A 27,500-nucleotide genomic window follows, 5' to 3' on the forward strand; every position below is an offset into this window, starting at 1 on the left:
TTACAAAGTAATATTGTGAAGTTATTACAGTTTAAAATAACTCTTTTCTATTTAAATATATTGTAACATAATTATAAAGAGCCTCCAGAAGTCATTTTAATATGATGATTAAAAATATTTATTTTTGACGCATTCAATTGAAAGTGACAGAAAAGACATAATGCAAACAATTTATTAAAAAATTATTTATTTTCTTTAACCTTTTATTCATCACAGAATCCTAAAAAGTATTAATATTATTAATGAAAATAAACATTTATCTTTTTAATAAAAATATATGATCAACATTAATAAGCATTATTTTTATTTGCACATTAATAATAATTGTTTATTTATTTATCTATTTCATATTTTATAAATTATGCAATTGCTTCGTTTTACAGTTGTTTTTGTTTTTATTAGCAAATTTAATTAGCTGTCTTGTGCCAGTAGTAGCACAACAAAAAAAGCAAATAAAATTATTATGCAATTAATAAAAATAAATGAAATAGGAATTGTTACCATCGTTGCGATTTGCATGCTGAAGTCAGTATGTGACAGAATTATTTAAGTATTATATCATCTAAATTACAAGCTTCTCAAGTGGTTGAAAGTGTTAAGGGTCATTAAGAATCCCACAAAAAAATACACAAGTAGAAAAAAATATAATAAATTAAAACGTAATCCACCTTTTAAAAGCAATCTATTTATTAGCTTTCTTCCCTTGTTTCATGTTGCATCAATGAATTAATAGACAAAAATGATTACAAAGTAGACCAAGTTGAGTGGGTCACGTGACCCGAGCGGCGGGCTTGTGGTGTGTGTGTGTGTGTGTGTGTGTGTGTGTGTTTCTCCCACAGTATCTCTCCTCTCAATACACTCCATACAGCACACACTTCCTGTGGCCGTTACACTGGTCCGTATCCGGGAGATCACAAAGAGGCTGAGTTCCTCCAGCATCTATCTGCAGGAAAATGAAGTTCTTCCTGTAATTCCCACATTGCAGCCGCAGCAATGCGTTTCCCAAAGCCAGCAATAAATCACACGTTGTACGTCGCTTCAATATGCAACGTTTCCTCTAAAGCACAAAGAACATTTTAATGTCTTAATATCTGCTAACTCTATAATTGCTGGGAACGCTGGGTCACTTCATAGTCTGCTGAGCCCCTAAGGTGTTCTTGTTCTCCTCGCTGTCTAGACAGTGTTGTTGAAATGCATGTATTTCTCGGCATGGCGTGGGCTGCTTTGGTGACATTATTCTGACCTGGAGTCCAGCGTTAGCTCCCACAAAACACTCTTCAGAGACCCCTAACAACCATTTCTATAGACACTGAGTCATTATTACCCGAAGTACCCTTGTATTACGAGGCGTTCTGATGAAAAGGACTTTGAGTAATAATGACTCACTGTCTATAGAAACGCTTGAATCTATTTAATTGAATGATTTTGAAAATCCCCTGAACATTCCTTACACAGAAGCCCATTATTCATTAGAAGCACAAAAAGCTATGTTTAACACTTATGAGCAAGGTGTCCATAACACAGAGTAATGATCTAGTAGGTACTTACAGAAAACAAATGCACTTAGCGTATAACTAAGTTATGGAGCAGCCTGTAATTACAGTTTTTAATAATGTAGATGTAACATACATCTACTGTTACACCTATGTTACAGCTTAGTTGGATTTAACCCATTAGTACACAGATTAAATACATGTACTACATTTCTAACCGCATTAAAATCACTATCATTGCACAGAATGACATAAACTACTTAAAATAAAGTGTATCCAGATTGTATTGAGTGTCAGTAGCTGTGTAACAGACTCGGTCTGTAACATCTGTGTAACAGTAGGTACGAAAATACATTAATAGTTACATTGTAACAAGTTGTTACATTGCTTGATGATAATATCATGTAATTATATTTTATAACGTAGCCTGTTCTTGTAAGCGTCATAAAGAGCTTGCGTTTCTGGTGTAGAACCACACTTTGTTTATCTTAATTTAGATGTTAAATCCATTTATATGATACATGTTTGAGGAACAATGCATGGCTGTGAAAACAATTCTTGATTCGTTTCGAGCTTTGCGTCGCACTCCGTGTGGAAAGGCCTTCACCAGAGAACTCCTCCACCTTCCCCAGCTCCACCTGTGTATACTTTACAGGTTACAGGTTACTCTGTTGGGAGTAGGATTATTTCGTGTGTGTGTGTGTGTGTGTTTGTGTGAGAGAGAGATAATTACCTCCAAGTCACTCAAAAGTGTTGGGCTAATAGTGAAACTTTAAGTTCGTAAGCCGTGTGACCTCGCTTGTTTGTAAGATGATGTTAGCTGACAGAGTAACTTTAGTGAGAACAACATGAGCGTGGGTTTTGTGTCATTGTGGGTTTTGGCTATTTTGCTATAGTAAGTATATGTGTGTGTGTGTGTGTGTGTGTGTGTGTGTATATATATGGTTATAAGACCTTTGAATATAGAAATCTTTTGGTGGATTTCAAGCATTTAACAGCGCCCTGCAGTATGTATATATATATATATATATATATATATATATATATATATATATATATATAAGTAAAAAAAAATGCTTATTCTGACATGTACATAATAAAATAATTAGAAAAAGTAAAGACTTTTATTGTGTTTTAAGTGAGTTAAAATATCTTATTTAGACATCTAAAATTACAACTTATTAGTATTTGGTCATTTTAATGCGTCATAAATTGATTTTACTTGTAAACATGGCTGACAGGAAAAAAAGTGGCGTATTTATTTTTGGCTCTAACTAATTCTGCAATTAATATAAATAAAAATAATAATAATAATAATTCCTGGGGGTGGGGTGTTACAACAATCTAAAGCATCATCACACTTATTGTTTTTTCTTTTTTCTTTTCTATATATATATGTTTTGCAGCAGCAGCATAATCTACATCTTTAATAGTAACCGTCAGCAGCAGGAATACAGCTGGAGAGAGATCTATTCCACCAAATACACGAACAATTTCATATCTTATACCGTGCTGCAATCTTCTGAGAGTTGTCATGAGGGAATTAGCAAGCCTTGAACTAACTTACAATACAAAAAATCATTCATACAGGTTCTGATTCCCTACAAACGTTGCTCAATGTTGTGTGTCGGTGTTTGAGGAATGCTGTGTTTAGTCTGGGCAGAGCACCTTATCACATGATGGCGGCCTAGAAGTGATATTATGTATAATTTGGTGGGTGTGTTTAGATGATACCATGCATGCCCAGTGCACCTACACACTTATTCTCAGACATGCTCGCAAATATACACCCTATTGCGCCACCGGTCATTAAATGCTGTTTTTGCAGTGCTTCAGCGTGTATCTAACACCTCCCCTGCTCCTCAGGCTCCTCGTGGGTTCCCCGTGGAAAGGATTTCCTCAGAATCGAAAGGGAGAAATCTATACGTGTGACGTTATCAGCCCCGGAGCCAGCTGCAGCCCACTTAACCTTCAGAGTAAGCAATCCTTCCCGGTGTCAAGAGTCCCGAAGCAAAGTGTGGCATTTTAAGTCTTTTAGAAGTGAAAGCTGAAGATCACTGTGGTTAATGTGCTCTCAGATTCTGTCAGTGTGCCAGGCATATCCAACAGCAACAACATCAACATGAGCCTGGGTCTGACTCTGACTCCAACGGCCAAAAACGGCGGCTTCATGGTGAGAGCGCTCTTCACTTTCTAACATGCTGTTTAGGCACCAGCCCCAGGAACGTTCCCCGTAACTCTAGAAATGATTCTTAAGAAGTCGTATTATTGCGTGTATGTAGGATGTCATGCGCTTGGCGTTGTGTTTCAGACGTGTGGTCCTCTGTGGGCTCAGCTCTGTGGAAGTCTGTATTTTTACCCAGGAGTCTGTGCTGAAGTGAGCCCACAGTTTACTCTCCAGTCGTCCTTCTCTCCCGCCGCTCAAAGTATGAACGCACTTCTGTGTCGTCTCTCAAAGCGTACCGTTCACGTTCTCCAGAAAAGATCTCTGAGCCTGCATAGACAGCAACACAACTACCAAGGACCACAGGACCACAACTATAGTCCTTTTCGTTTTCTTTGTGCGCAAAAATATTCTGGTTGGCTCTTTATAACATTATGGTTGAACCACTGATCCTTGAACGTGTTGGTTGTGTTGCTGTCTACGGAGGGTCATCTTGCGTGACCTATTTCTTTAACCGTCCCTCCAGCAGACTGTTAACACTTGCGTGGTTCCTTGTCTACGCAGCTTGTGGCAGTCTTATGGACATTGCCATAGTTTTGGACGGATCCAACAGTATATACCCATGGGAGCCGATCGTCGCTTTTCTCACGACACTGTTGAAAAACTTAGATATTGGACCTCAAAGCACGCAGGCAAGTCAGAGAGCCGGTGTAGCGCTTTAGCCGCTGTTTGCATGTTTATAGCTTATGCACTTTTTTCTGATTTCATTCTTAACAGGTGACTGTGATGCAGTACGCCGTTGACACGTCGTTCGAGTTCTTCCTGAATTCCCATCAGACCAAAGAGTCCATGATTAAAGCAGCTTCAAATATTCAGCAGAAGCAAGGATTAGAGACTAATACTTTCAAAGCCATTGATTTTGCAAGGTGTGCACGATTCTTTCTGATTAGCGTGACTTTTATCAGCCTGGAGACCGCTGATAAATATACAGTCTTAGCGTTTCTCTGAAAATGCAACACTGACATCTCTAATGTTGCACTACACCTACAGTAACCAGACTAACTAATTAGGTTACTTGGTTACTTTTTAAGGAATGTAATGCATTACATTACTTTTGAGTTACTTTTTACATCTGGGAAGGGCTTGCAAAAATTTATTTTTTCACAAATGTAAAAGCTTAGAAGAATGCATCAATTCTGTAGAGTAGAGGACGGATGTGATGCAGGAGAAGAATGAGAGAACACTAACATGTGTCAGTTTTGCTTAATGGTATGGCTTACCAAAGACGTTGGTTAATACTAGGATAAATAAATGATATTTGTCTTATTTGACATATTTCATTATTGCAGGTTTGTATAACGTGTACTGAATGTGTTTTTGGTTTTGGTTTGGTGAATACAGGTTGATATTTAGCTGGGAACTACAGTAAGATCATGTTCATGTTAAATATGCATATATTACAGGATAATAATTATTTTAGTTTTTGCATAACTTGGCATTATTAGAGTGCGATATAGTATGCTTGTAAATTATATTTTATTGTTTTTTTTATTTGCTTCATATACAGGATCACTTTTATTTCAAGTATCTCAAAAGCTATTTAAAACGTTGCAAAAAATGAATCGTGAAGGCATGATAAAAGCACCATTTGCAATGCAGTACCATTTTATCATAATAAAAAATCAAGAAAACATACCCAAAGAAAGTTATATGCTGAAGCACTATCGTTGTATCTCTGGAATAATTTTGACACTTCACACAGTTTTTACTCTAAACACGTTTTTTTATTTTATTTTGTGATTAACTGTTTATGTCTTGACTTTTATAGAAAGAATGCATTCCTAGCCAAAAATGGAGGACGTCCCGGGGCCACTAAAGTGATGGTGGTGGTCACTGATGGAGAGTCTCACGACGCCAGTCTGAGGAACACGGTCATCTCGGCCTGCGAGAGCCAAAACATCACTCGCTTCGGGATAGCGGTGAGTGAACAAAAAGACACACGTGCATACATGGCTCTTATTATTCACTGTATGTCAGTGTTGTGATAAAAACGTATTTCTGCGTGTCTTAGGTGCTTGGATATTATATTAGGAATGACATTGACACGAGCAAACTCATCGCTGAGATTAAGTCGATAGCCAGCAATCCAACCGAAAAATACTTCTTCAACGTGTCTGAGGAGGCGGCGCTCATAGAGATCGTCGGGACTCTCGGAGACCGAATCTTCAACATTGAAGGTCCGTGATCATTCGGTTTCACTCTATGATGTGTATAAACAAAGGGAGGACGGTTGTCTTTGTCCCTTTCACTGATGTGTTGTCTGACTAGGTGTTGGGAAAGGTTCGGGGGATAATTTCAAGCTGGAAATGTCTCAAGTGGGATTCAGCGCACACCAGACCAGAAATAAGGTTGCGTCTCTATACGTCAGCGTGTTCGGTGTTTTTCTGCTGGTTTTCACTGACTGTTGCTTGTAGGATGTGATGTTACTGGGAGCAGCTGGAGCGTATAACTGGATCGGGACCGTTGTGCACCAAACTGCTCAAAAATCTGATGTTTTGCCCAAAGCTGCTTTTGAGAAGGTCTTGGATGACAGAAACCACAGTTCACTACTCGGTAGGTGCTTTTCATGAAATATCGTAATTGCTGATTGCTTGTAAAGCTATGCTATGCTAACCCTTACCAACAAAGTAGTAGTTGAAGTATATTTTTATAAGTACGTAGTAAGTATTATGTAGTAAGTATACAAACAGCAGTGTACTATATCAGTACTGACCCTCTATAAAAGTATAAGATTAAACTTCATCTAGTTTACATCAGTGCTTTAGATTGTACTGCAACTATACTAAAAACTTAACTTATACTTTACTAATTAGATACTCTTTGAAGTATAGTCTCATTAAACTACTGGTTTAGTATGCTTACTTGCTTTTAACTTGACATCAAGTTTCCTAAATAAAAAATATAGAAATAAACAACATTTTAAACAAAAAGCTGAAAAAGGCCGAATTAGATTGAGAATGATAAGAAAAGCGTAGATAAATCGATCAACAGCCAATAGACACTCATTGTTACCATCGGTCCGCCTTCGGTCCAGAGGATGAGGATAGCGCCCCCTGCCGTAAAACAAAGAAAGCTCAAACACATTTAGACTTCTTCTAAGCATAAGTCAAGAACACTTATATGTCATTTCTGAGAAGTGCATGAAGCACGCTTCTGAGTACATAAAGGGAAGACTAAATAGTACGCTTTCCTATTTTTTCGTTTAAAAGAAGTACACTAACAGCACGCTTTAGCCATCTACAAAAGACCAAAACGTCCTTAAATCATGTTTTGAAAAGAAAAAAACAGATAATTCCTTAAAACGTGTAAAATATTAAGAAGATGCACGTGGAATATACCGTAAGTGCATTCACTTGTTTTTCATATTTTGAAAAAACATGGTAATAGAATAAGAGCAGCATGCTTTATATTCCAGATATGATGTGCGAGAGACTTAAGTAGATGCTAAATAAGTCTAATGTCTGGTGTTCAGGATACTCGGTGACGTCTGTGAGCGACGGCTCGTCTGAGTTTTTCGTGGCCGGCGCTCCTCGAGCCGTTCACAGAGGACAGGTCGTAGTTTACTCTCTGAACAGCCAGAATCAGCCGCTCATCATAGATTCACAGAGAGGAGATCAGGTACCGGTCCGTCTGGGATCTTTGATCGGCTTGGGCTCGGTCCTGTCTTACATCCCTGTGGTGTGTGCTTCGCAGATCGGCTCTTATTTCGGGAGCGTCCTGTGTCCTGTTGATGTGGACGCTGACGGAGTGACCGACCTGCTGCTGGTCGGAGCGCCCATGTACATGAGCGAGGACAAATCAGAAACGGGGAGAGTCTACCTCTTCTCCATCACCAAGGTGCTTGTCTTATTCTTCTTCCACTTCTTCTCGGTGGATGCCCTCCTCTTCCACACTACAACTTACTAATAAAGAGTAGGAGATTTTGTTTGGTACAATATTGTTAGGTTATTGCATACATACCTGTCTTTACATATTTTTTAAAAATACGTAATCGCATCAGAATTTAACTTTACACAATTGACTTATCCCTACCACCTTAACCTACCCATACCACCCAACCTGTCTCTAACTTACCCGTATCCACCTCAATAGCAGCAGAAGTGTTTTACAGCACGATATGAACACAATTAGTACGCTGTACTTATTTTTTGATGCAAGCACATAGTAGTTAAAGCCGTCTAATATAAAGTGTCAGCATCTTTTAATGTTATGCTCACTAAGGCTGTCATTTAATAAAAAATGTAATATAATCTGTAATATTGTGAAATAATATTACAATTTAACATGACTGTTTTTTATTGTAATATATTGTAAAATGTAATTTATTTCTATGAATCAAAGCTGAATTTTCAGCACCATTAGCTTCAGAAATCATTGTAATACACTGATTTGCAGCTAAGAAACATTTCTCGGACACACTTTATTTGGAGATCCGTTTCTCACTATTAACAAACCATTAACTAATAATAATTCCAAAGTAAACTTCTACATTACGGCTTATTAATAGTTAGTAAAGTAGTTAAGTTAAGTTAAGCTATTGTATGGGATTTCAGGATATTTTGACAAATAGTTCAAAAGAACAAAATTGTTTATAAATAGAGATCTTTTGCAACATTAAAAATATCTTTACACAATTTTATGTGTCCCTGCTAAACAAAACCTTTCTGACCCCAGTCTTTTTGAATGACAGTGTATATAATTAGTTTTCTTTTAAAGAATGATTGTAAAAAATATTATAATATTTTTTTGTAAGTTTGAACTCAATTATTTTTAGCTGGTTCATTTAAAATGAAATAAATGAAAGAGTATGTAGTCTACGATAAAGCTTTGCTTGCAGTATATAACACACTGATGCTACAAATTTCATTTAATAAACCATTTAAAGTCTGTATGCTAGTAGTACTAACATACTGTGTCTGTTTTTAACAGGGTGTCTTGAGTAACCAGGGTTTCCTGGAGGGTTCTCAAAAGAATGCTCGGTTTGGGACGGCCATCGCTGCTGTCCCCGATCTAAACCTGGACGGCTTCAGCGAGGTGGTGGTTGGTGCTCCGCTGGAAAGCAATGGCCAGGGTGCCATTTACATCTACAACGGAGACAGAAAGACCGTCAGGAAGCAGAGCTCTCAGGTACAACACAACTTCACAGAGTCCTCAACGCACATTAATGGGGTCATCGGATGCAAAATTCACTTTGCAAGTCGTCTGAACATAAACGAGTGTTGGAAGTGTGTGTACACATCCACCCTATAACCATATTAATCCACCCACTTTTGTTGTTTTAATAATTTTTTAAAAAAACTCTTTCTTAAATCAGGCTGTTCTGAGGTTCCTGTCAGATTGATGTAGTTCTGCACAGGCCCCTCCCACGACAGTTGATTGACAGGCCGCTCTTACTTTAGCCCCGCCCTGAGTGATCTGTCATCAGTCGACTCCGGTGCAGAAGACAAGATGATTAATAGAGCGAGGTGTTTTGTTGTTGGATGTAATAATAATTATAGAAATCATTTACTCCAGACATCTGAGGATTAACATTACTTTAGTTTTAAAGGGAATGTGCTGACCTCTGACCTACAGAAATGTGTCTAACCAAGTGATTTAAGGGTTTTTATAAATTTTTGTAAATCGTCAGTTACCTAATAATGTGCTAGTTAGCTAGTTTTCCGGCTGAAGTTCACGCCAATTATGAGAGGGGCGGGGTCAGCAGAGCTCATTAGCATTTAAAGCAACATGGACAAGAATGGCTTGATGAAAACAGCTGATTTTGACAGCTACCCTTGAGAATTTTTTCCCAAAGTGCGTTATAGACGTTTCATCAAGACGCTATGGCCAATGGCCATTCGATGACCCCTTTTAAATATATCAGAGAGTGTCCAAATTCAGCATGTTCTTACACGTTCAGAAAATTGTCGGAGCGAAACTGGACCCAGCGCTGAAGTTCTTCGGCCGCTCTCTGGACGGCAGAGGAGATATGAACGGAGACTCCATCCCAGATGTGGCGGTGGGGGCTTTTGGGAAAGCTGTCCAACTCTGGTGAGAATTGAAACACATCAGCCTTCTTTTCACCAATCGATTTTCATACTTTGTGGGGGTGTAAAACAGCCAGACCGTCCCGTGTAACACAACACCGCGTTCATTTGTAATACTTCATTATCGGCCCACCTTCGACAACTGAGTTGCGTGCAGAACAGCTGCGGGGACCTCAGTCATGCTGGGATATGTAGATGTGTTTGTGGCCGGGCGAGGGATCGCTCCAGCTGTCTTCTGGAATCCCATTTTTCACCTCAGCAATCCTCTAAGCATCAGCTTTCTGTGGGACTCTCCCGTTTGTTCCAAAAGCCATAAATCACCCGAAGGGTTGCGTTTTAATCGATGCATTCTTGACCTCTCTCCTCATATGGTTTTAGGAGTAGAGGAGTTGCGGTGGTCACGGCCAAGGTTTCCTTCACCCCTGATAAGATCAGTGTCCTGAGCAAACCGTGCCGCTATAGCGGGAGGCAGGTGTCCTGCTTCAAGGCCAAAGTGTGTTTTAGTGCATCATTCAAACCAGTCAATCCACTCGGGCCAGCGGGTAAGAAAACCTAAAGCCCTATGTTCTTTAGGAGATGGACACATTTCAACCGAGGAAGTATGCATTTCAACTTTCCTTTCTGAAAACAGACATCAAGTACAACTTGACCCTGGATGCTGACCTGCAGTCGTCCCGGGTCAGTCCTAGAGGTCACTTCAGCAGCTTGGATCGAGTCGTCCAGAAAGACATCAGCGTCTCTGCGCAGGAAGCGTGTGAAGAGTATGACGTCTATGTGCAGGAGACCCCTGACCTCGTCAACTCCATCGCTTTGCGGGTAGACGTGGTCCTCAGCCATCCGGACGCCAACCCCGTCCTGGACGTCTTCAGTCCTGCTGCGTGGGAGTTCTTTGTGAGTGTTGCAAGAGTTTTAAGCGCCTGTGGTTGACTGTGAAGGACATGTGTTAAGGAGAAAGATGATTCATCTAAACGGTTACGTCCACTATGTCAGGAACTTTCAAAATATGATGGACAAATACGATGATGCCCATTATATCCTGCTTTCTAACATATGTTTTCATTAATACAGAGCCATTTAAAGTATGCTAAGTGAATAAAAATAGTGTTGTAATAATAAATGCATTGTTTGCCAAATAAATGTATATTTTAAATTAGAGATAAATTAAAGAATAAAGGAATTATATATCTATATCTGCACACACCACATGTGTTATGTATATATATATATATATATATGCATACATGCATTTAAAAAAGCATGTTAAGTTTATAATTAAATACGTTTTTCTGATAATAATTTCTAAATATATACTAAATGTGTGTGTATTCATACATGCATAATAAATATGCGTATATATATTACATATTTTTATTTTGATGCAGTTATTGTAATTAATCATTTTTAAGCACTATATATATATATATATATATATATATATATATATATATATATATATATATATATATATATATACATATATATATGTTTATGATATCCTAATAATTTAAAATTTAATACATTTTAAAAATAATACATTTTAAAATAGTTTTAAACTATTTTGCTGTTTTAATAAAATATTTTTAAAAAATGTATTTAAAAAATAGTAACATGCATCTAGTTAGCAGGCAACAAAAAACTATCTAGAAATATGCAAATAAAAAAGACAAATCCTTCAGTACATACATCCCAAGGACAGATAAAGAATGTTCTAGAAAACATGTATTTCTAACAAAACTATAGATACGTTTTTAATTTCTCAAATTGTTGATGCTCTGCCATAGACGCAGAAGTATAGGAGAATGCAAAATAATGTCCAGAAACTGTTCCTAAATCTTCATTGTGGGTGTTCTTTGGGTTTTGGTCCAGATCCCGTTCTCAAAGGACTGTGGAGAAGATGAAGTTTGCTTCAGTGACTTGGTACTGACTGTCCAGAACGAAGAGATACTTGGGTAGGATTCCTTCAAACATAGGACTTCAACCGGACAAAAATACCAATTAACCATGTCTTATTAGGAAATGTGAAATCTGATGTCCATCAAACTACACCCTAAATTCTGTAAATGTTTGGACATTTAAAAATGTGAACGAAACAAGAACGTATTTATGCTCAAAATGAGCTTTTTAATGTCAGTTTCAAACGAATGCCTGCTCCGTGTCTCAGAATAGTTGTGACGAGAGCGTGTTTATTCCTGGGCCCGTTTAGTAATGTCAAATAGTGGATAAAAGTGTCACAATTTTCGCTTCTGTTGTGAATAAATTCTTGGCTCGAGGGATTTTTCGTTTTACTCAAACGTAAAAAATGCTCTAACATTTGGGTTGAGGCAAGCATATTCAAGAGTTTTTGTCATTTCTAGCAAAACTTCCCTGGTGGTCAGCCAGAACAAGAGAAGACTCTCCTTTACCGTGAGCGTGATGAACAGGAAGGAGAACGCATACAATGCTCGAGTGTCGGCCAGCTACTCCAGTAACCTGTTCTACGCTTCTGTCACGCCGCAGGTTCATCAAAATCTTGCATACAGCATCCCAACCATCATTTAAGTGCAATAGGCATATTCTGCTGACGTGTTGAAGAGCAGCTGTGTGGTTCTTGTTGCAGACTGATGGAGCGGAGGTGAAGTGCGCTCTGATGAAGGAATCAGACACGCTCGTCTGCCAAGTGAGTTATCCGGCGCTGAGGACCGACCAATCGGTGAGAGACACGTCTGTCAGCGGCGACGTTCACATCTGATTCCGACCGACGCGGTCGTGATGGTTTCGTGTGTCTTCCACAGGTCACGTTCGTGGTCAACTTTGACTTTAACTTGAATCGGCTTCAAAAACACGCCGATGTGGTGTTTGAGGCTTTGAGGTAAACCAAAAAACATTTGATCGCTGTGCGTATGCTGAGAGCCGTGTAGAGAATTGCAAAAAATCTGACGGTCCCTCAAGGATGAAACTATTGGGGACTCGTTCTGTTAATCACTGTTTTATTGGTTCATTTGCTCCGCAGTGACAGCTCTGAGGAAACTCCCGCGGACAATAAAATCTCCGTCTCCATTCCCGTCCAGTACAACTCTGAGATCATCCTCAGCAGGTCAGGCATAAAACATCTGCTCGTTCTGCTCAAACGTTAGACTAATACTTTTGTTGTTGTTATTGCTTTTTGCAGCAAAGTTAATTGATGAAATATTTAATCTTTGAAAAACATCTATTGTTTTTAAACTTTGCTTAAAAAACAACTAATGTATTAAGCAGCACAGGTGTTTTCAGCCTGTTAGATTAATATATGAAGAATCTAAATTCTGCTTTAACATAAAAGATTGCCTTCCTTTGTTTAATGTCTATCACAATGAAAAAATCTAAAAGGGAGAGCTTTATTGTCTCAGCGAAGGCGTCAACCATGGCATCTATTCAATAATTTAAATTAAAATGAACATTTACACTCAATACGTTGCATTCTGTTTAATAATATACTTCAGTACTGAGGTACACATAATCACTTTAATAATGCCGCTCTTTGCACTCAGTGTACATAACATCTATGTTAAGAAAATATTCTATTTTTGCTTGGTGCAAATAGCTGCTGCCATAAATTAAATTGTAACATAAATGTTAAAAAGTTAGTTTTAATGGTTATATTTTACAATATATTGCATTTTTGATCAAATAAATGCAGCCACGATGACTTTTGACAAAAAATATATAAATATATATAAACCAAACATTTGCCTGACCTCGCAATTATTTGCATTATTAATTTTTAGAAAATGTTAGATGTATGAGAACATTGCTTGGGAAAACTTGAAGTAACGCAAGTCGCACAATAACTTTTTTCACCTGGAGAAGTTATGCATTACTTTTAACTTCACGAGAAACATCCGAGTGACCTTTTCAAATAAATGATGCGAGTTACTTTACTTCCCTTTATTTTCCATAAAAAGTAGCTAACACGATTTGTGTAACTTTAGTAACTTTCCCCGACAGTGTTTCTACTTGATCTCTGAACCCATCCGTCTTCTCTTAATATCTTTACTGTTCTTCAGAGAATCAAACATAAATGTTTACTTGCTTGAAAAAGACAACCGCTTCTCAAGCACAGTGAAGGATTTCAAGGACATCGGCCCAGATTTCAACTTTAATGTAAAGGTGAGCTCGCGTGAAGCGGAGGAATCCTTCACTAACGCCAGTCTGCTGCTTCACGGAAGTGTATTTATTTCTCCAGGTTTCTACAGGAAGCGTCCCGGTCAGCCTGGTTTACCTCACTGTCTCGCTGCCCGACAGCACCAAAGCTGGAAACCCTCTCCTCTACACGACCAGCGTCAAAGCCTCGCCCGTGAGGATCCTTACCCTCACACACACACACACACACACACACACACACACACACACACACACACACACACAGAGACATACACACACTCTCACACACACACACACACACACACACACACACACACACACACACACACACACACACACACAGACACACACACACACTCACACACACACACACACACACACACACACACACACACACACTCACACACACACACACACACACACACACACACACACACACACACACACACACACACACACACACACACACACACACACACACACACACACACACACACACACACACACACACACACACACACACACACACACACACACACACACACACACACACACACACACACACACACACACACACACACACACACACACACACACACACACACACACACACACACACACACACACACACACACACACACACACACACACACACACACACACACACACACACACACACACACACACACTCACACACACACACTCACACACACACACACACGCACACACACACACACACGCCATCGTAAACACTGTGGAAATGATTTAACGTGACATCTCCCGCAAACAGGCTGAAAAAATCCACTGCGCAGACAGTCAACTGATCGATCCGTTTAGGATCAGCAAAGCCCCCTACACGGCCCGATTCACCGAGCAGAGCTTGAGAGGAACAGACGAACTGGTCAGTGCTTGAGGACCTAAAAACATCCGCTCTCATTACTGATCGTGACACACAAAGGAAGTACTAATGAATTAAGCATGAAACCCAGTAATATTAGCGATGTTTTGAATTTGCTGTAAATGACGCTGATTTGCATGATGACTCTTCCTGTCTCTGATTACAAAGAACAGGATGTCTTCATTTCCATCTGTTCTCCATCCACAGAACTGCAACACAGCCACGTGCCGCTCAATGCAGTGTGTCCTGAAGGACCTGCAGGAGAAGAGCGATTACTACGTCAACGTCACCACAAACATATGGAACGGCACCTTTGCGATGGTGAAGAAAGTCGTGCTTTTTTGCGTCAGTCTGTTTAATGTTGGGGTTAACGGTGTTTGTTGATTACAGGCTGATTTCCTGTACACCGTGCTCTCTGTGAGAGCTGATATAGAGACGTCTCAACCAGAGCTGCTCTTCATCGAACAGAAACACCTGCAGGTACAGTCAAACTATACAGCCAAAACAAAACATATATATATATATATATACACACAGTCATGGCCAAAAATATTGGCACCCTTGCAATTCTGTCAGACAATGCAACACACACTCTATATATAGAATTATATTTTGTATATATATATATTTTTTTTTTTTTTTTTTTTTTTTTTTTTTTGTTGTTGTTGTTTTTAGCATTGGAACACCACAAAAAACAGAAGAAAAACAATTCCACAAACCCTTAACTTAATATTTGGTAGCACCCTTTTGGAACATATGTGTGTATATATATATATATATATATATATATATATATATATATATATATAGATTTATATATTTCAGTCAAATAAAACACATTTATGTCTCAGTAAAAAAAAAAACTTTATATTTGTTGACTAACACATTTGAATAGAAATCAGAAAGGAACATGCATAATATTTAATTGATAATCACTGATATCAATACTACTGATGTCTCTAAAGTTGTCTCCAATAAAGTTATCAATTTGAACATTTATTAGACTACTTAACTACTTGCATTACAAAAATGTTCAATTAAATAAGGATGAATCTTTATCCTATATTTGTCCTATAAACAAACCTATGCTATAAAATCGAAAATGTATTTTCTTGTCCTGAAATATGGCTTGGTCTAAGTGTTTTTAAAATGATCTTTCATTGAGCATGCATTTTTAATATTTTTTTGCTGTTTGGATCACCAATCATTGGCCAGTGTGGGCTACATTTACAATTCAACACTTGATTGCAGGTTGAAGTCAAAGTGAGCAAACCTGGAGCTAAAGGAGACGTTCCCATGGGCGCCATCATAGGAAGTGTTATCGGCGGGCTGTTGTTGTTGGCTCTTGCCGTCGCATTGCTTTGGAAGGTACTTTACTACTGTTTTCATGTTTATTTGGTGTGCATCTTCTCGTTGTCTTCTTTAAACATCCTCGTATTGTTTGCCTTCAGCTGGGATTCTTCAAGAGAAAGTATCAGCCGATGATGAACGCGGCTGAGAACGGAGCAGAGAATCAGGAGCTGCAGGAAAACAGCGAGACACCTTGAGACATCTCTGCTTCCTTCAGGATAGCCAAAGGGCTAGAAAGAGCAAGCTGGGGGTTTAAAAATTGCCAGTTTCTGAATAGCAAGTCAAATCCTGGCATTCGAAACCCGTTCATCTTTCGCACGTTTCCCTGCTTGACTTGAATGCTGGCGAATCTTTTTGGCGCAGTCTTTCCGCTTCCATTCATTTCCTGAATAGTTAGATGTTTTTGACTATAGTGACTCTTCAGAAGTCATGAGTGGTGAGTGTCTTTGAGCTCATTTAAACTATAGCTGCAGGCCTCCATCCACCACAGAAGCACCATCTTCATTAGTTCATCGTTCTTGTTCTGTTTTTTTCCTCTGTTCGCATTTTGATAGGAAAGGATGATGAATACAAAAACAATGTTCAGACTTTAAAATATGGAGCACAAAACCAGTCTTAAAGGAATAGTTCACCCAAAAATGAAAATGACCCCATATTTTACTCACACCGAAGCCATCCTAGGTGTATATGACTTTCTTCTTTCAGAGTTTTTAAGAATGTACGCCGTCTCTTCCAAACTAGAAATAGTTTTGTTGCAAAAACCCATGGATCTGCTTCAGAAGTCACGTGATAACCCCCCGAAGGCTTATAGGTTAGTTTTACATTGCGTAAAGGTTAGTACGTAATATCTGATTTCCAGAGCGTCAACATAGTGGCCGCTGTCCACCAGCATTACACAGCTTGAAAGAGACGGGATACATAAAACAAATCTGTTCGTCTGATCAAAGAAAGTCATAGACACCTAGGATGGCTCTGATGTGAGTAAAATATGGAGTGACTTTCATTTTTGAGTGAACTATTCCTTTAAGACTCTCTGCCAAAAACACATTGTACTGGTCAAAATGATCAATTTTTCTTCAGCAAAAATAATTAAGTAAAGATCATGAGGATATTTCCTACCATATCAAAACCTTTTTGATTAGTAAGAACTTCATCTGGACAACTTTAAAGGTTTTTTTGCACACTCAGATCACAGGTTTTCTAATTGTTGTATGTCAGCCAAACATTGTCTGATCATAACAAACCACATATCAATGGAAAGATTACCCCAAAAAAAAACATTTAGCTTTTATATGATGTATAAATCTCAATTGTAAAAAACTGACCCTTATGGCTGGTTTTGTGGTCCAGGGTCACGTGGAGCTTTATATGTTATTGAATTTCAGTTGAAGCCAAGACGAGGTCTACTCAGAGTCAAGAAATCAACTTTAGGAACGGACTCCATCATAACTCCACTGCACAAATACACAAAACTTAGGCTGCATGTGTGTGTAGCGTCACACACCTTACCAAAGATCTTAAGATGTATGCATATCCTAACATACCAGGCCTAAAGAGATCATCGGTGGCGTACGAGGACCTTTGATTAACTTTAGTGAACAAATTTGCTCATTTATTTCATATACCGGAGTACTGCGTTTCCCAAACTCTTCTCCCTGAAATTCTAAAGGAGTATTTATACAGTATCTGTGAAGAAAAGCCTTCGCAAAATTGTATTGAGACCATTTTTTATGAAACCATAAAAAAGGTTTATGCCCGAAGCAGCTTTATCATGGTGAACATGAGCAAATACCTCCAGGAGTGAGCCGTGCCACTGAACACAACACATCAGGGACATACATGAGAAAATACATCATTGTGACTACTTGCACAAATCAATCAAGTTATAAATAAGAAACACTTAACATTAATCTTGATGTAAGCAATACATAAAGCAATTTTTAATGCAGCTTTTACGCAATGCATTGTTTCTTATTTCTAACTTGTCATTATTTGTCAAATTATATTTACAAATGTATAATGACATTTCAAACTACTTAACTGCTTTAAAAAAGCGCCCCGTTACGCCATTTTTAAGCTATTATTATTGTTTTGGGCGTCTCCTACAGTAGCTTTCATTAATTCAGTCTCACTAAACCCCTCCCTTCCGTGAGCTTGCTCTGCTCTGATTGGTCAGACGGCCTAGTCTTTTGTGATTGGTCTACAGCACACAGCTTTAAACGATGTTTGTGGGCGTGGTCAGGTTATTATGCGGGAACGACGTGAATGCGTAGCATCGTTTGAATTAGGAACGCCTCGTTAAGACGATATAGAGTCCGTTCTTTATTTTAGGAGACAGTAACTTGATTTATGGTCACAGAGCGTTTACATTCACAGTATTGGAAGTGGCTTAACAGGGGCACACGATGTGGTTAAATATTGTGAAATGTCAAACATGTGTTTCAAACAATACTACATGATTTCAGGGTGATCTTCTACTGATGTGACGTTTTTCGGAAGTCTTTGAGGATTTCCCTTAATGTTTACATGATGTTTTTGCACTGGTACTACTTTTTAGACGCTTTCTATTCAAGAGAAAAAGTATGATGTTTTGATTAAAAGCTTTGTTTCATCAGGTGTTACAGGAAAACTTTGAGCTTTGTATTTTTTCAATAAAACTCGCTGGCTAGTTAACGGCTCAGCTTTGTTTGGGATCTTTCCCAGCATCCGCCCACAAACACTCCTTGTTCTCCTTCCAGCGAGGCTCTCCAGACTCGTATATTTCCTGAAAAGAACAAAATAATTACAAACATGTTCCAAACAATTGCGCAATGTAATATACGAAGTCAAATGATTACACTTTGATGGCAATAATTACAAGTTATTGTAAAAAAAAAACCAAAAACAGTAATGGTTCCACAAACGGTAGACTCTAGTGTCTTATAGCTTTATGATGTTTACTTAAAACTCTAATAACTGTTCTGTTATGCTGACAGAAGTATTTGATTACATAAAACTAACTATAAAAAGTGTTTTTTGTTTTGATCTCATCAAATATTCAATAATTAACTCAATAAGCAGAAGTTATTTTTAACTTTAGTTTGTAGTTTCTGCTTTTATCGGCTTCACCGTTCAACCCTGTTACCAGGATGGTCAGAAAAAGTGATTAATTAGATATTGCTCATAAATGATGAAGTGTAAACCGTTATATATGGGCGTGCTGTAAACATGTTAAACGAATGAAAAGGACATTAAATAGAATACATTATTATTAGAAGACACTGTACACTAATCCGCACTATTTTAATGTTTCTGTGGGAATATATTATTGTAAATATGATCAACTGTTCTACTCCTGATAACAATAACTCCCGTGATCATGAATATTAATCACGCTGTCTGCGTTCGCTCGAACTGATTGGCCGAAATCAAAACAGAGACGAACAGGTGAGCGCCAGCCAATGAGATCGTCGTTAGCGCATTAGCTCCGCCCCCTACCAGAGAAAATAAGCTGCAGAATTCCAAAGGAACTCTTATTTTGACACGAAAGAATATCGTTTGCGTGCAGCGCGACCATCCTGCGTTTCATGTAAGACTCTGTAGCTCTGTATCTTCACACATTCAGATGAACTGAGCCTATAATAAATTAAGTAGCGCCGCAGTTTATTCTTAAACAAGTTTGTTAATAGTAAATAAGTTTGTTTGTAGCTCATTTGATACTTAATCGGACCGATCTCTTTTCGTTCTCCACACCTTTTTCCAGATGGGCACGGTGGCTTTGAGCGTGTTAATGCAGTACTTGAGCGCCTCCAGGGAATCGGTTCTGTGCGGCGAGGAGATCCCTATCAGAACGCTGGCTTCCGTCACAGGAACCACACTGCGGGCAGAAAACATCCTTTAGACGGAGTCGCCTCACAACGACCCACTTCTTCTCTGACCCAGACTCGCCCAAGCCTGTGCTGTACGGTGATGTGTCTGACGCTCGGCCACTTGGTCCGGATCTCGCCGCAGATCTTCCGGAGCTCGGACTCCGCCATCGGAGCGTACGCCTCGTACTCGAGACGCAGCACTTTCTTTCCCTCGAAATGATCCCTGGTGGTTCCTGAAACGGGAGACTGCGCATGAAACCGACGCGTAGCTTTGAGAAAGACGCGTTTGAACGCAACGAAGACTGACCGATAAACAGAGACACGGCCCCACAGGAGGGACACGTCACCGACTGAGACACACGGTCGGCAGAGAGCTGGTCTGTAGTGAGCGCGATCACATCCCGACCCCCATCTGCAGCCATGCCTGCACAAGAAACAGCTTCTACATAATATTAGGATTTAGGATGTTCTATTATATTAGTAGAGTAAGACAGAGAGGAGGGGCCCACCGTGGTGCTGTGTCTATCCTCCACTGAGGGGCGGTATAACGGCCACCTCGTCCCCGTCTCTGAGCGTCAAGGGCTGCTCTCCCAGAGACACGTACTCCTGACGCACGGCCAGAACCACCTGATCCCGTAACACAGAGAGTCTGCAGAACAACCAAACCAAGAGAAATGATCACAGAAGTGAACAGAAACACCCAAAAGAGGAGCCCAGGGGCCAGAGAGCTTTGCTTTGACCCATGAGCTCGGGTTTAACAGGAGGAAACCAAATAAGGCACATCTTTATTACTATTTACTTTTTATATTTGTACTTTTATTGCAATATTTGCATTAAAATGTCAAATATATATATATATATGATTTAAAAAAATTGTAAAATATACAAATGTTTTTTAAATGTTTTAGTACTTTATTACATTTTATTTAGTGTTATCAAATTATTTAATACAACCAAAATAATGTGTACTGCACACGTAACATGACAAAATATATACATTTATATATTGCAACTCTTACACACACACACACACACACACACACACACACACACACACATATATATATATATATATATATATATATATATAATATTTTTTTCTTAAATATATACACGTTTCTATTCATAAATACACACAGCATGCACACATATACTATGCTTCATTACTATTTTCTTTTTTGCAATCGTTGCATTGAAATGTTAAAAATATATATGAATATGATTTTTAAAAAGTAAAATATACAAATGTTCTTTAAATATCAGTTTTAGCAATTTATTACATTTTATTTAGTGTTGTCAAATGACAATAATCTGAAATAATATGTGTACTAATATATATATATATATATATATATATATATATATATATATATATATATATATATATATAAATACACATGTAACATGAAAAAATATATACATTTATATATATAAATTCTTATGGGGTTTTTTTTTTTTCTTTTTTATATATATATATTTGGTGAATCTATACATGCATGTGTTTGTCTATGCACCTCGGATGTCTCGTCTCCAGATCCTGCCACAGCTGGAGAGAGGAGATGTTTGACGGCACGGAGATGCTTTCTGCTTTAAGTCCCGTGATTTCGGCACTTCTTGCAAAGTACAGAACCGACACCTGCTTGACGTGAAGACATTTATTAACAATAAAAACACTTCTCGTAACACTCGGCTTCACTGAAAGTCACGAGGGATCAAAGTTACATAAATATGAAGCGTTTTAATTTCTCGCTTCTGGGCAGGAAAAGCAATCGTATATAATTACTTAATGAACGAGCAAGTGATTTATAAAGGCTCTGGGAAGCAGACTCACCTCGGTATTCATGTGTGTATATCGACTGAACGACAACTAAACTTCAGCCCCTCGCCGCGTGCGTCGGCTCGTCTTCCTCAAAGCCCCGATCTGATTGGTTCCGCTTCAGGTCAGCTGACTCGTGACGGGGCACAGACACGTGACGCTCTGTTTACCCCGGAACTCAATCAACTCTTGCGGGCCTTTAAAAGGACGTCTTATAAAATTCGCGCTTTTCCTTCTCTGTTAAATCTCCGTCGACCTCTCGTCACTGAAATAGTGATGTTTACTAAAACTAGCTCCGCGTTTCATTCCACCCTTCACCGGCAGGTGTCTCCAAAGTCACTAAACTAACGGGGCCACTCGCATAGTTGGGTCCCCAAATATAATATAGGCTCACTTTCTTCATTGTTTCTATATTTAGAGACTTTATATATATATATATATATATATATATATATATATATATATATATATATATATATATATATATATATATATATATATATATATATATATAAAGCTATCAGTATACAGGAAAAGAAACATTTTAAAACAATAGATCAAACGCTCGTTTGGCCGTTATTAAACAGCCCATGGCTGTTTTTGTTCAGTAAGACAATTCTGTGTGGCATTCGATCAATGCAGTGACATCTGCAACCACAGACCACAGCTGTGCAGCGCATGTCTCTGTTTCACAGGCATTGTTATGAACAACGTGTGGTAGGAGACACTTGCAGAGTCCTGCATTTCTCCCAGTTTTCCAACAGAGGGACAGCAGGCAAAGGCGTCCAACCCTGACATATCTGGCAAGCCCATTTAACATTTACTGCTTAAAAAAAGCACCAGTTCTGTGTAACTAGTAGGCTTAATACTTTGTCTTTACCTACTAATAGACGAAATCTTTTTATAGTGACATCGAGGCAACTGCGCCCAACCCAGACATACATGGCAACCCAATTTAACGAGTTTACCAGTAAGCCTACTACTTTGTTTTACTTACTAACGGACAAAAACACTCAAATGGTGAGTGCAATATGTATATGTAAAGAAAAGATACCAAGACGAGTCTAATCACCTTTATTTATAGCGCTTTTAACAATAAAGCAGCTTATGGTATCAATAATGCAAAATACTGCTTACCAGTAACTAAAATAAGTTATGTGAAGTAGTACGTCATAATTGTTACTAGTACAACTAAAACAAACTTAAATAGGGGTAGAACCATATTTAAAAATACAAAACATCATACAATATTGTGTAACTATATAAGTATCGCTCAGCTGATTAAATATCTTTCAGTTTAAACTGTGAGGATCAAATGATCTAGAACCGTTATAATGTGTGTGCCGTTGTTAGAACAGTAGACTTATCCTGTACATCCATGATGATTTCAGTGTGGCGTCTAAACCGGTTTATAACTGGCATACACACACCGTGAGCACAGCTAGCACAGCTAGATTCTCCACCTCGACCGCTCTGATATGCTGAAGCGCCCGCCATCTTGGAGCGGTCAACATGCCGTCAATCACAGCCAAAATCATGACTTTTCCAACACTGCACAGACTCTGCTGGGAAGATTTACATTTTTAAAGATATGGGACAACCTTTCAAAAGGTGAAAATGTGTTGATTTGTGTTTTTATGTACGTGATACCAAACTACCGCAGCTAGCTGATGCTGTGCTAGCCAGCGCCTTTGTCTTTTTGTATTGTGTTAGTTTAGCAGAAAATCAGCATTAGCCTGTGTAGACCTAGGTGTTTATACGTGCATATATCTCTCCGGTGTTAGGACGCTCGCTCTGCTCTCCAGGGTTTAAGGACGGTGTATATAGATCTGTTGCATTGCACTACGAACCATACGTCGTTTTCAGCTCCTCAATGTGTTCCTGCAAGTATTGTAGCAAGTAAAGTACTAATGTCTGATGAGTATTTATGGAGCAGCTCATCTGAACCGGAAGTACAAACACGATCAACTAAAGCACGGTGATCTACGCGAGATGCACAGCTTCTTCCCAGGAGTTTCACATCGAGTCCCTCGTAGTGTAGACGGCCGTAACGCAACACCCTGATTGCTTCCTTTTGAAGAAGGATTCGTTGTACTATATTTACGGGGTTGACCCTCAGGAGGACCAAACAACTGTCTCAACTATTATTAGAATAACCGTATCCTTCAGTCTATTAATACTCGTCAAAACTCACAGTAATAGGCCGCTTTAAAACACGTATTATCACGACGGAAATGGGTCTCAATCCACTCAAAGCAGACAATTTTATACATATTAAATACAATAAAATACTTTATTATATTATTAAGAAATATCTCATTGTTGAATATAATATCACACACAGAGGTGTTGTCTCTATTCATATGGTTTTGCTGTAGATTATATACAGCTTTATTAATAAAGAGTGTAGTAATGAAGTAATTTATAAATGGTTTATAGTAATCTGAAAGTTTGTTATGGTTAGTTAGACCATAATATAAGTCAACAGGATTAAATGAACCAGTTGTATTACAAAAACTGACTATAGCTTTTTAGAGAAACATTTAAACATTTGATGTATTCTTTCTCCGTTTTGTATTATTTATGTGTGTCCTGTTCTCGTTTCTCACTGTATTAATAAACACGCACGTTTAGAATGAACAAAACACTTATTAGCATGCATATATTACTAGAATATTAGCCATTTAGGAAAAAGTCGTAGTTAACGGTTTAAAAAGTGTTCCCAGTATTTTGTATTCGTGACAATACAAACAATGTATCGCCAAACAATAGTGTTTACGTTTTATACAGAATAGATATGTATCAAATTCTTCACATTTCTGTCTCTCTCACACACACACACACACACACACACACGAAAAAAGACACGAGTTTTAGGCATCAGTCCATTTATCTTATAATTCCCCTTATCTATATAATGTTATAATGTTAAACTGAATTATAATAACAGCAGTCGTTCTCACAAACGTGTATTTTTCACTATGGCCTTTGGCTGGACAAACACCTAATGCTCAACCCTGTTACCGTGAGTTAAAAGAGTGTTTTCAGAAACATCACCATTAAGATCTAGATTACAGACACCTCGCAGGGTCAAGACCTCGAGAGAAAAAGTCCACCCTGTTACTCTGACACATCTCAGCTCATTAACATATTCATGTGTTTTCTGAGAATGTTCACAATCCTACAAAGCACCAAAGGTTATCCCCTCTAAACGAGCCAGTATTTATTCTGCAATTTCTGTTTCGTAAAGTTCAAGTTCAAAGTCTGGCATATGTTGAAAGGACAAAAAAAAAATTATTTGTTTCAAATAACGGTTATGCTTTCTTTCCACATTAAACACAAACAGACCCCAAATCACTTTTCCGCAGTTTTCCAGCTCTTTGAAAGCCCCTCCAAACTCAGCCCCAAATCACAGCGCTGCTCTCGAGGGGAGAAAGTTTCTAGACCTCCAAATGTCACCTGATAAATTTCGGTGGGCAAACTGTTACAGCGCTCTCTCCCCAACCCCTGAGAAGTACGAGGCCCGCCCACCGCAGGCATCCAGCTCGGGACCCCATATAGATTTAAAAAGCGCGACGGAGTCGGTGTGTGTGACAGTCGGGGAGCGCGGAGCTTCGGGAGAACATCTGTCCGTCTGTAGTCCGTCTCCACTCTCTCTGAGGATGCTACGCTTACCGCAGCTCCGGCAGGGCGCCATCGCGCTTCTCGTGTGGTTCGCGCACTTGATGGAGCAGCAGAAAGTACAAGGTAAGGTGGCACCTATCCTTCTCGTGCGGTCCGAGAGTCGGGACGAGGGACGTTACGCGCCGATGAAGCCACCCGGGCATTGATTCGGTCCGGTCTCGCGCGTAAAGACGAGGCGGAACGACGGGAACCCGTTTGCGGGAGACCTGTGCGATCTTAAAGCAGGCATTCGCTGGAAATGCACTTGCTGTCCGGTCTCGAAACGATTCGTGTTTTCAGAAACTTTTTTTTAACGTTTAGAAAGGCACGAACGGGTGCGCGGTGCTGACGCGCAGAGAAAAAACCCGCTTGAGTTTCTTAAGAGTTTGAGTGGATTCAGATGGCAGGAAGACTTGGAATTTAAAGCAGAGTTGCTTTAAAAATGTCACTTTTTTTTGACCTGGATTACCTCGTAATGTAACTTGGCACTAAAAAGTAAGCAGATATTCAATACTGAGGGGGCAGATATTTAAGGTTAATAAAAAAATGACACATAACCCCCAGCGTCCAAGTGGCTCTGCTTGGCTTCAATGACATGATATATGAGCAGAATATTATTCCGCACGTAATAAAGGGGCTCTTTCCAGCTGGCAACTGCTGGCTTCAGCAGGGCAAGAACGGGAGATGCCAGGTCCTCTACATGTCTGGGATGAGTCGGGAAGACTGCTGTAGAAGTGGCCGTCTGGGCACGGCTTGGACCGAGGAGGATGTGCCCAATAACACACTCTTCCGGTGGCTGATCTTCAACGGCGGTGCACCGAACTGCATACCTTGCAAAGGTACCACATGAGAGTGATTTCTTCATTTGGATGACCGGAAATAATCTGGAAGAGGCTTTGAATCGAAGTCCAGTCCAGAGCTGATATGTCCATTAATTATATCCTTCTTTATTGATTCCACAGAGACTTGTGATAATGTGGACTGCGGTGCTGGAAAGCGGTGCAAAATGAACAAGCGGAATAAGCCTCGCTGCGTTTGTGCCCCGGACTGCTCCAACCTCACCTTCAAAGGGCCCGTGTGTGGCTCCGATGGGAAAACGTACCGGAACGAATGTGCCCTCCTGAAGGCCAAGTGCAAGAGACACCCGGACCTGACTGCTCAGTACCAGGGAAAATGCAAAAGTACGGTCACTTAAACCTTCAGATGCACTTCAGACATTCTCCTAACTATAAGTAACTATAAGTAACTAACTCTCATTAATCCACATGTCTATGACTCTCAGAGTAGAGCGTTAGGGCGGGTTTAGGGTCAGTACAATTAGTTGACATATACCTGCTAAGTTTCGGTATGTTGTGGAGCTACTAGTCTACTAATACTCTAACTGCTAGTTGATGTAGTTGAAGAGTTACTGACGGTTAGTAGAATGTTTAGTGGACTATCACAATAAAGCGTTACCCAAGTCAGTACTTACTTACAAATAGTGTACATTCTTGTAATAAAAAACAACAACGCTCCATCTCTGAAACCACTGACCTCACGCAGGCCGTTCATTCTACTGAATAATGTTTTAACTCACTTGTATCTTTGTTCCCGTTTTTCATGATCCACTCAATTCCCAGCGGATATAGAAAGCTTAGGTCCCCACTTAATGTTTTCTTGCAGAATAACCCGTTTTATGGAAAAATACTTCACATTACAGAATTAAAATGTCCACAAAATACTATTACTCTGCCTTTGACTATTGTGGATCTTCTGGGATCACGTAAGAACTGTTTAAACTAGACTTTTTTAACATTTAAGGCTCAATTGTCAATAAAACCTGCATTAAAAAGGACCCGAACGATCACTTGATTTCTTTTTAATAAAAAATACCACGCCTACCGAAATACATACTTTAATGCATTGAAAAAATATAAAGCTAGTCTGACACCGGTATCGCGTAGCCAGGTGTGAGCGCGCGTTAAACAGAAGCAACTGATGGATAGTTGTTGTTTTGGCTCAGGATCGTGTTACGATGTGCGCTGTCCTGGGAGCTCCACGTGTGTGCTGGACCAGACCAACAA

At 39.1% G+C, this 27,500-nt stretch overlaps 4 protein-coding genes across 6 annotated transcripts in view; 2 read left to right on the forward strand and 2 right to left on the reverse strand.

The window, feature by feature from the left end:
• The window catches only part of itga2.2 (integrin, alpha 2 (CD49B, alpha 2 subunit of VLA-2 receptor), tandem duplicate 2), a 23,944-nt gene extending 5,161 nt beyond the window's left edge, over window positions 1-18,783 (forward strand). For 2 of the 3 annotated variants that reach the window (XM_043250171.1, XM_043250172.1), the window contains 27 exons: window positions 3,360-3,469; window positions 3,572-3,666; window positions 3,805-3,919; window positions 4,222-4,349; window positions 4,435-4,583; window positions 5,486-5,636; window positions 5,729-5,894; window positions 5,986-6,065; window positions 6,132-6,270; window positions 7,190-7,335; window positions 7,411-7,554; window positions 8,647-8,844; window positions 9,617-9,747; window positions 10,122-10,285; window positions 10,375-10,634; window positions 11,610-11,692; window positions 12,098-12,239; window positions 12,340-12,432; window positions 12,515-12,591; window positions 12,733-12,816; window positions 13,766-13,868; window positions 13,945-14,055; window positions 14,653-14,763; window positions 14,968-15,081; window positions 15,151-15,240; window positions 16,012-16,128; window positions 16,212-18,783. In XM_043250171.1, coding sequence (XP_043106106.1) covers window positions 3,360-3,469; window positions 3,572-3,666; window positions 3,805-3,919; window positions 4,222-4,349; window positions 4,435-4,583; window positions 5,486-5,636; window positions 5,729-5,894; window positions 5,986-6,065; window positions 6,132-6,270; window positions 7,190-7,335; window positions 7,411-7,554; window positions 8,647-8,844; window positions 9,617-9,747; window positions 10,122-10,285; window positions 10,375-10,634; window positions 11,610-11,692; window positions 12,098-12,239; window positions 12,340-12,432; window positions 12,515-12,591; window positions 12,733-12,816; window positions 13,766-13,868; window positions 13,945-14,055; window positions 14,653-14,763; window positions 14,968-15,081; window positions 15,151-15,240; window positions 16,012-16,128; window positions 16,212-16,307 — 3,397 coding nt within the window. In that variant the 3' untranslated portion in view covers window positions 16,308-18,783. The remainder of the gene's footprint in view (window positions 1-3,359; window positions 3,470-3,571; window positions 3,667-3,804; window positions 3,920-4,221; window positions 4,350-4,434; window positions 4,584-5,485; window positions 5,637-5,728; window positions 5,895-5,985; window positions 6,066-6,131; window positions 6,271-7,189; window positions 7,336-7,410; window positions 7,555-8,646; window positions 8,845-9,616; window positions 9,748-10,121; window positions 10,286-10,374; window positions 10,635-11,609; window positions 11,693-12,097; window positions 12,240-12,339; window positions 12,433-12,514; window positions 12,592-12,732; window positions 12,817-13,765; window positions 13,869-13,944; window positions 14,056-14,652; window positions 14,764-14,967; window positions 15,082-15,150; window positions 15,241-16,011; window positions 16,129-16,211) is intronic. The other variant, XM_043250173.1, reaches the window with a different exon arrangement.
• LOC122352658 (molybdopterin synthase catalytic subunit) lies at window positions 18,420-20,492 on the reverse strand. The gene is made up of 5 exons (XM_043250177.1): window positions 20,468-20,492; window positions 20,266-20,382; window positions 20,038-20,191; window positions 19,843-19,966; window positions 18,420-18,874 (listed from the first exon to the last, which is right to left on the reverse strand). The coding sequence occupies exons 2-5, from the start codon at window positions 20,378-20,380 to the stop codon at window positions 18,788-18,790; spliced, it is 480 nt and encodes a 159-aa protein (XP_043106112.1). The 5' UTR covers window positions 20,381-20,382; window positions 20,468-20,492; the 3' UTR covers window positions 18,420-18,787.
• LOC122352659 (molybdopterin synthase sulfur carrier subunit) lies at window positions 20,471-21,943 on the reverse strand. Its single transcript, XM_043250178.1, has 3 exons — window positions 21,790-21,943; window positions 21,473-21,594; window positions 20,471-20,607 (listed from the first exon to the last, which is right to left on the reverse strand). The coding sequence occupies exons 1-3, from the start codon at window positions 21,799-21,801 to the stop codon at window positions 20,481-20,483; spliced, it is 261 nt and encodes an 86-aa protein (XP_043106113.1). The 5' UTR covers window positions 21,802-21,943; the 3' UTR covers window positions 20,471-20,480.
• Window positions 21,944-24,158: 2,215 nt separating this feature from the next.
• fstb (follistatin b) overlaps window positions 24,159-27,500 on the forward strand; it is a 5,913-nt gene continuing 2,571 nt past the window's right edge. The window contains exons 1-4 of the mRNA XM_043250786.1: window positions 24,159-25,521; window positions 26,085-26,276; window positions 26,400-26,618; window positions 27,440-27,500. The exon at window positions 27,440-27,500 is cut by the window's right edge and continues 164 nt beyond it. Coding sequence (XP_043106721.1) covers window positions 25,227-25,521; window positions 26,085-26,276; window positions 26,400-26,618; window positions 27,440-27,500 — 767 coding nt within the window. The 5' untranslated portion in view covers window positions 24,159-25,226. The remainder of the gene's footprint in view (window positions 25,522-26,084; window positions 26,277-26,399; window positions 26,619-27,439) is intronic.

The sequence above is a fragment of the Puntigrus tetrazona genome, chromosome 10, assembly GCF_018831695.1.
Source record: "Puntigrus tetrazona isolate hp1 chromosome 10, ASM1883169v1, whole genome shotgun sequence".
Lineage (NCBI taxonomy): Eukaryota > Metazoa > Chordata > Actinopteri > Cypriniformes > Cyprinidae > Puntigrus > Puntigrus tetrazona.